The sequence below is a fragment of the Elaeis guineensis genome, chromosome 2, assembly GCF_000442705.2.
Source record: "Elaeis guineensis isolate ETL-2024a chromosome 2, EG11, whole genome shotgun sequence".
Classification (NCBI taxonomy): domain Eukaryota; kingdom Viridiplantae; phylum Streptophyta; class Magnoliopsida; order Arecales; family Arecaceae; genus Elaeis; species Elaeis guineensis.
In genome coordinates, this window is record NC_025994.2 from 64,641,274 (window position 1) to 64,650,411 (window position 9,138).

Genomic DNA, 9,138 nt, shown 5'->3' on the forward strand with positions numbered 1-9,138 from the left:
CAAAACAGTTAAAGACGAGGCTTTGAGGAGCCCGCAGTGATCAGACCAGGTTAATTACTTGTATCAAGGGCTGTAGTCTTTGCTTAGGCAGATGGGAGACCATCTGATGCAAATGCCATGAGGTGTGTTTGATTTGACTAACATAGCGCAGGCAGCCTCAAAGGATTCATTTGCAATGAATTATCCACCAAGTTCAAAGCTTTCGAAATCACCATCCCATCTTTCACTCCCACGATATTAACTTTCAGAGCGGAGAAAGACGATAAGGGACCAATCTAGGGAGAACAACATCCATCCATCACCCATACCCAAGCCAAAATCAACCATACAAACTACCGATTCAAAACATAAATGCATCCATTGATTCTGCATTCCTCAAGACAAATGCAGAGCACAACCGATCGTGATATAATCCCTCTTCTTGCATCAGCTTCAGGTGTAGATATATATAAACTTTCTTGCAATGGAATTCTAGTCTGGAAGAATAGGTCGCAGGAATTCAAGCTTCAAGAATTGTTCCATTTAGAGACTTTTCTTCTAGTTCTCGAATGCAAAGAAAAGTAAGGGCATGCAGAATTTAAGAGGCTCCATTCATCTCAATGATGAAGAAAAATAGTAAAATTCATGACAGCCAAATATCCTCCATGATGTGCTATAAAATGTACAAGGTTTAACAGACTAAGGAAAAAAGTTCAGCTCCTAGCAAGTGCCAACATCTTGGCATGGAAAATGCTTGAGCAATTCAAAATGTGTAACTTGAAAAACTCAGCTTGCATGTCATCTTCTCCTTACTCGCCACAATAAGAAGCAAAATGATTGATGGAAGATGGTTAACTTTCTTGAGTGACTTTTCTGAGTTACCATAGCAGTGCTCGCTTGGCATTCTATTTTTCACTTCATCATATTGAAAATAATTCCCTCAAGTTCTAGATATACCTTTACTTATTTTTCCTTGGCATGTGCCAGGCTGCAACTTCACACACTATTAAAAACAGAACAATCAAATAGCGCGAATATAACAACATACCATGATCTTAAGTATCATTACAAACTTGACAGACCAACATACAGAATTCAAATTTATCTGGTCTTATAAAAGCACTATTTGGGTGAAACAACCATTAAGTGCAATGTTAAAAGAAAAAGAAAAGGCAAGCGTTCCCGCTCATACATGGAAACCTATCACCAGGTTAAAGCATTAATACCGTCCTCCAAAATCCTCAAATCGGTTGCAGAAAATCCATCTGCACAAGAAAATTTATAAGAATGGTTATAACATCAAGTATGGATTACTTGGTGATGATAGCTTTGAGTACTGCAGCAAAGGAAGAGATAAATATGCATGATATTAAGATCATCAATAATTTTTCAACAATTCAGCTATGTCCATGTAGCATGTTTGCTACACCTCCTACCAATTTTGAGTAAACAAACAGGGTGCAGTTTTAATAAGGATATAAGGGTGAAAGAAAAGTATACTTGTACACTCAATAAGAAATCTCATTTCAACCAGACCTTCAAGTTCTTCATACCCACTATCCAGTCCTGCAAACCTAATTGCTTTCATCGAAAAAAGAGATCATTGCAACCTCCATTCCTCTCTGCTTACCTTAACAAGCAAGTAGCCATAAACTGGATGCGTCTTGAAGGTCACCTTTCAATCAAAGAATTATGTTCTTATTACATGTTGTTTAGAACAGCTTTCTCATAACAATTAAAGAGGGCCTTCAAAGGGTTAGCTACTACAGGAGATAAAATAGGATTCGAGGTTGAAGCTGGTTCACTTGATGTTATTGATTGGGTCAGCAAGGTTCTCAGTCTGGCATCACCCATCAATCAAGACAGATTAGATCTGGACAAGGATATGCCAATTAACATTTTTATGACAATATATAGTCATTGGGTTGCAGTTATAAGATTAATCACAAAATTAGATATGCATATAATATGAAAATGTCTTCTTGATTTCCAGACTTCCAAAACAAAAGAAACACTTGCCACATAGGAAGGCATCAGAACTTACTTCAGCATAATTACGAGGAAAATCAAGGCAGCTTTATTCGCCCTCAGTCTGTGATCATGTTTATTTTTGCATGGACCATCTCATTTAAGCGGAATGACTTAGACCTATGTGCATCTATTCGAGGATTAAAACATTAGTCTTTTGATGCCACTCATGAACTGACAACACAAATTTCCATTGCAAAAAAAATTTCAGTTTCTCACTCCCCAGTTCTATAAGGATTATGTAAAGTTATACAATGCACTGCACAAATCAATTGGAGGTCAACATCCATTGTATCCATAGTATATCAATCTATGCTATTATACAATCTATGCTATTATATAACGGAATTATGAAAATGTCTTCTTGATTTCCAGACTTCCAAAACAAAAGAAACACTTGCCACATAGGAAGGCATCAGAACTTACTTCAGCATAATTACGAGGAAAATCAAGGCAGCTTTATTCGCCCTCAGTCTGTGATCATGTTTATTTTTGCATGGACCATCTCATTTAAGCGGAATGACTTAGACCTATGTGCATCTATTCGAGGATTAAAACATTAGTCTTTTGATGCCACTCATGAACTGACAACACAAATTTCCATTGCAAAAAAAATTTCAGTTTCTCTCTCCCCAGTTCTATAAGGATTATGTAAAGTTATACAATGCACTGCACAAATCAATTGGAGGTCAACATCCATTGTATCCATAGTATATCAATCTATGCTATTATACCAATCTATGCTATTATATAACGGGAATGCTCAGGTTTCGACTCCACCAGAGCATTCAATCTACTTATTTTATTCCTTTTTATATGAAGCACCCCACAGCGACTTGGTTCTTTCCCTTCACCATCATGTGCATGTGGAAAAATCTAGTTTTCCATAAATACATTAGAATCATGCCAAACAATTTGACAAAGCAAACACCACTATCCTAATCACCAGATGAAAATAAATGAGATATTCAGTCATTTGCACATAATTCAAACAACTGGTCTAAAACATGTTCAAACACATCAAACATTGGTGTTCTTCCCCGCCCATCCAACAAATAGGAATCTATGATGCGTACAATGTCCTAATTCAACACAAGAAATTAAATGAGACATCAAGAGTTATTCACCAAAACATTGCATCCACATTCTTTCATTCTTCTATCCTATCCAAGCTTGGGAAGTTGAATGTTTCGTATCTTGAAAAAGGCCCTAACATTCAGATTCCTTCTCCATAAACATACATTGTTACAAAGTTCTCATCTTGGCTGACATTGTGGCCGAGATATCAGTTTGAATCAAAATCAGTCACTAACCAATATGAGACATATAACATCAGGAGTTTTAATTTCATATAATATAAACCAAAATATCTGGAGATATCAGCTAAAACATGATTGGAATATTGACCGAGATTATATTGCTGCCATGACAGATGGGTCAGTGAGAACAAAGATGAGTAGTGACTGTTGGAACAGCTTAGCTTAAAGGCTAATCGCTGCCAGAATAGCAGCCACTATCAGTTACTGTAAAGAAGTCCTGGTGTGTGAGAATGAGGATTAGTGGACCAGCATCGGGACATCAGCCGTGGATGAGCATGGCCATGGGATGAGTACCAGTCAAGAAAGAGAAACAATAGCCTGATGAGGAGGGAGAAGAGGAGAGAGCAGGGATGGCAACAGGCAGGATACCTGCAAAATTTGTCCTATAGGTATCTGAATCCATTTAAATCTTGCTACCCAAACCCAATTACAAAATTAAGCAAAAATTCCAAACTCATCCCATTTAAAATTGGGATACCCGCCAAGTACTCGATCCCATCCGATTAACCCTCGTTCATATTCATACTATCATGAGAACAGAACTCCACAAATTAAAAATTTTGTAGCCAAAGCAAAATCCCTTTGATCAAAAAACCCCAAACCCTACAAAATATCTTGCTTTTACATAGATTAAGCTCTCAAAACCTCAAGGGACCAACTCACACCACCATAACTTGCACAAAATCCCACATGCTTGAGAAGAAACCCCAACCGAAAACTAGGAAACCCCTCCGATCTCCCTCTGGTGCTCTACTTCCCTACAAATCTCCGAAAAAGAGAATGAAATGAAAAGAAAAAAAAGGAAAAAGGAAAAAAATGATCAATCTATGTCGGAAAAGGTCTTACCTTCTAATTTTTTCCATCTTTCCTTTGTTTTCTTTGATTTTTCCTATGTTTTCCCCGATTTTTCCTGCTTTTTCTATCCTCATGAGTCTCAATCAGGTGGGAGGCTTGGAGCAGCGGCTGAATAGGGAAGGGTTTTGTGTTGGTATTTATATAGAAGAGTTTAAATGGTATAAATATATTATCAATCAATTTATAAACAAAGCCGAATTGCACCTTATTGGCTAAGGAAATGATTAGGCTATTCAAGGATTTGGAGTTCAAATCCTCTCATCTACCTATTGTAATAAATAAATAAATAAATAAATATATATATATATATATATATATATAAATTTATGAAACACATATAATCGGGTTCGAGTAGCGGATATCCGAGAGGCAAATCTCAAATCCGTTCCAAACCCATCCCAATACTATAAGGTATGCTAAATGGATCCTATTAGTATTCGGGATAGGTTGAATACCCAGAAAAACCCACCCGACTGCCATCCCCAAGAAAGAGTTAGAGAAAGCTGCAAGTTTGTGATTGCATGAGTACAAACTTGTAGGGCAAGGGTGGTCTGCAGAAGCAAAGAGAGACGTTCCTGGATAAATTAAGAGGAAGGTGAAAAAAAAACTTTACTTTTAACTCTCTACTGGTATCATCATAGGGCAGGAACTAGACTCGGGCCAGCAAGTTTGGGCCCACTTTCTTTTTAGGCCAGGCTCAGGCATATCATTGATCTGGACCAGGCCCAGGCCAGCTGGGCTCAGTCTGAGCACGAATTCAGGCCTGAATCTCAGCCCAATTTCAGGCCCGACTTAGTTCAATCGGTCCAGCTCATCACCACGCTTAGAAACATTCATGGGTAATTGTGACCTTTCCAATTTCAGCCCACAAGTCCATCTTTATTTGCAATCCCTTAAATTCTTTGAGCCATTGGGCAAGAAAGGGAAAGGGAAAAAGGCTGAAAATCGGGGAGTTGGCGATCATTGTAAAGAGATTTGTTGCTTGGATTTTCAATCACCCACACTCACATCCATCTCCCTTCTTCCCCGGCCTTAGCCATGGCGACCAACAACCTCAGTTGTGCAGTCATCGCCATCAACAGAAGCAAGGAGAGAATGAACACCTTCCAATGAGCCCTCCAAGACCTCTGCCTCCACCCTCCCGACGGCGACCCTGCCGCCATTGGCAAGGCCCTAAGCAAGCCCGACATCTTCATCGTTCTCCACATCCAGTCCCCACCTTCCATCGTCGCTAGCCTCAACACTGAAGGTGGCCCCAATGCAAGGCAAGCCAAATGAATCAGGACCAACCCAATTTTTGGCCCAAATGGGTCCTTCGGATGGCCCAATCGAGTTCGGGCTGAGCTTGGGCCCAAGCTCGAGCCAGGCTCGGGCCTGGGGTTTTCCAAAAAAAATCAAGCCTTAGCCCAACCCGAAGCCCAAAAAAAACTTCAAGCAGAGCTCGAGTAAGGGTATGGCCCGACCTATTCCAGCCCTAATTACCAACCTAGATAACTTAACCACATACATTAACCAAGATTCCTGGTAATAAATATTTTTAAAGAATTTATAGGCCTCCATCTCGACTAAGATAGACTGAAATATTTGTTTGTCTTGGTACCAAGAACCCACTAAGATGATCGAGATATCGAATAACAAAAACCTTGCATTAGTATGTCTAATCCTTTACCAAAATTTTGATAAGTCCGAGACAAACAAGATGATGCATCAAATTCCTTTCTCTGACTTCCTTCTGAAAAGGATAATTTAGTCCTACATTCAACTTTAACCTAAATCCTAGTTTTAAAGAGTGAGAAGTTGATACACCAACACATATCGTGTCGCTGCAATTTAGTGACCCTCCAAAAAACCCAATTGGTAAAACTTCAAGCATATCGACAAATGGATGGTTTTTAATTTGGACGCTGACATTGTTGATCTTTATCTCCTTACAATACATGAGTTACACAAAAATATTTTCTCTTTGAACTTACAAACCTTAAGTTTCTAAATTCTTGGATATACAAACTCATGTTTAGTTCCAAAAATGTAGCAAGGTCATAGGATTACTCTTTCCAAGGAAATCCATAATGTCTAACATAATTGATTAGCACTAATGTTGTTGCAAAAAGGCAAACATAAAATGCACTAGCAAGAAGTGATTTACTCCATCAACATAAGCATATCACATAATGAAGTATACTTCTAAAGAGCAAGTTTCTACTCAATGGTGTCAAATTACAGCGAGAATAAGACTTCAAGGATGCCCAAGCCTGAAGTACATATCAACCAAAAGTTATGTCTAAGAACCTTAACAAGGTTACACATATTCCTAGAGGATTGTTGAAGCTAAAACAACAAAGGCCTTGCTATAAAAGATGTAAAAGCAGAATGGCACCTCCAAAATCTAATGGCAGCACATGTTCAAGTGATTACCCAAAAAGTTACCCAAAAAATTATATGAATGGTTACAACATAACTTAAGCTTTTAAAAGTCAAGTCATTTTGTACAAAGGAAATCTTCTTCCCAAAAATTTATACAAATGGTTATAACATATCTTAGGCTTTTAAAACTCAGGTCATTTTGTACAGAGTTAGGAAATTCTTCTCCTTTTATGTCCTCTTCTCTGCATAGTAGAGATTTCTGGATGGAAAAAGTCACTCAAAATGTTGTTAGCCTAAGTTCCAGGGCTCTTTTTAACCATTTGACTCAGTAAGAAATAACCTTAAAAATTAACACTTCAAGCACAAAACAGAAAATAGTTATGAAAATCCTCTCAACTGGTAATCTTTATTTGAACTCTAAACTAGTTTCAATGAAAAATAAGCAACTGTAATTCTGCAGTCATAGTTGCAATACTGAATACCTCTTGTTTCTAAGAGTTGGTTGTGTGTCTGTTCCTTCATTTCTACCCACCTTCAACTTTCCTCAAGGTACATGTCAATCTCCAAATTAACATAAGTTATTCCATCATCTCCATACTTAAGCTGGTGCAAAAAGACAAAAATCTTAGCATCGCTAAAGTGCTTTTTTTTTTTTTTTTTACTTCTGTACTGCAGGCCAAATCTCTTTTCCAAGTCAATACTTACAGCATTTTTTTCATTTGACAACATTTTAAGAATCTTCTCCATTTCCACAGTCTCATTGTATTTCACTTTTATTTTTTTGACATATCGCATGTCTCTATATATCAGCTAGCATTTGGCAAAGCCCATCAAATGTCAAAATTTTGCTATTACCCATTTCCCAAACATTGAATGCATTATAATTACAATTCAATAGTACCAATAAGTCCCAGTTTGGTATCTCTCTATCATGCTCACAACAAAGCAATATGCTATGTACCAAATGTCCATGAGAAAACATAGACCACCACTTGTCATCTCATAACATGCGGTTGCATGAAGGTGGGTTGTTACACGTATGGAAGGGAAAAATCCCTTGACATCTACTCCTTTACAGGAATGTTATACATAACTACAGCCTGGTGGACCTTTTGATGGCTGAACTATTTAGAACAAGTTAAGATTTACCTGTATTAAGCCAACAATGTGAAACAAGTACACCAATAGAGTTGAGTTGATCCCAAAATAAGCTTTTAGGTCCTAAGTTTATAACAATAAATAAGCCTGGATCGCAACCAAAGCTCGAGTTTGTAGATAATTAATGTATCAATCAAGCCTTTTATCACACATCTAGAGTCATAAACCTTTCAAATCTTCTTCCACATGGAAAAGGGATGACGTGTAGGGTTGTCATACCGCTAGGTGGCTGACTGGAATTCGGACTGCAACACAAATCTTATTTTTTTTAAAAAAGAACCGAAAAATCCAAAATACACAACAAATTCTCTCTTCACATGACTCACAGATTGTTCCCCTCTCAAATAATATAACCTTAGTTAATTTCTTATCCTTTTGCCTACATATCAGAATCATCCAAACACAAAAGACTACTCTAAACACAACACAAAGTAATAACAGAAACAGAAAGCACCAATAGATGATACTACTGCTAATAAAATACCTACTAACTAGATCAATAGAATAAAGCAAAAGCGAATTACAGCATATAAAATCTTTGCCGACAGTAAAACTTCTTTTCTTGGCTCCATTAAAAGTTGACACGTTCTGTTCAGAAATCAAAGGAGGAGGAACACAAGAATAAAGGCAAGATCGAACAAAAGATACGAGATGAAGCCTAAAAGATTTCGGACTGGAAGGATTGGGAGTGAGGGGAACCTACTTAGAGTTCGAGTTTGAGCTCCTCCTTTTCCTGGGAGAGGTAGTGGAGGATGTAAGGGGTGACACGGATGACGGCAACCCACGCGCCCATGATAGCCAGGTGGGTCTTCAGCTGCTTGTACGCCGTGGCCTTGTCCGGCCGCCGAGGTATTGCTCCCAGGAACATCTCGATCGCTCCACTTGCTCTCGCTCTGGTTTTTTCTTTCCCTCGGCAAAACCCTAGCGGTGGGGAAGGGCTGATGAGTCTGGGTATATTTATAGGCACCCGAGAACTCGCACCAAATGGCTTTGGGTTTGGTGAGCCAACTCATTTTAGGCTCTGCCTGAGATTGCTTCTGACAGTAGTACTTCTGAAATTTTTAGAACGAGAGCTTTTAAAAAAATAAATTTTTTAAAAAATAAATTTTTATAAAAAAAATTATTTACTATTTACTAATTATATTTCTGAAATATCGTAAAATTTTAATATATATTTGATAATCAAATCAAAAAAATTATTTTTGGTATAATAAAATAATCATAAAGGATATTATATAATATTATACAATAAATTATAATAAAATATAATATATATTATTATATAAATATGTTGCATATTATAATATTATTGTAACGTGTTGGTGCAGAATTCCGTCGATGCTGGAGAAGCTGGAGTCGAGGGGATCACGGCCGCCGTCGGGATCTGCAAGGAAAGTCTAAACCAGAGTTGGGAGTGCTCCGGCAAGACCCTCCG

At 37.8% G+C, this 9,138-nt stretch overlaps 1 protein-coding gene across 1 annotated transcript; it reads right to left on the reverse strand.

Moving 5' to 3' along the window:
* Nucleotides 1–1,005: 1,005 nt before the first annotated feature.
* Nucleotides 1,006–8,655, reverse strand: LOC109505094 (mitochondrial import receptor subunit TOM6 homolog). Its single transcript, XM_019847052.2, has 2 exons — nt 8,407–8,655; nt 1,006–1,244 (listed from the first exon to the last, which is right to left on the reverse strand). The coding sequence occupies exon 1, from the start codon at nt 8,569–8,571 to the stop codon at nt 8,407–8,409; it is 165 nt and encodes a 54-aa protein (XP_019702611.1). The 5' UTR covers nt 8,572–8,655; the 3' UTR covers nt 1,006–1,244.
* Nucleotides 8,656–9,138: the final 483 nt, after the last annotated feature.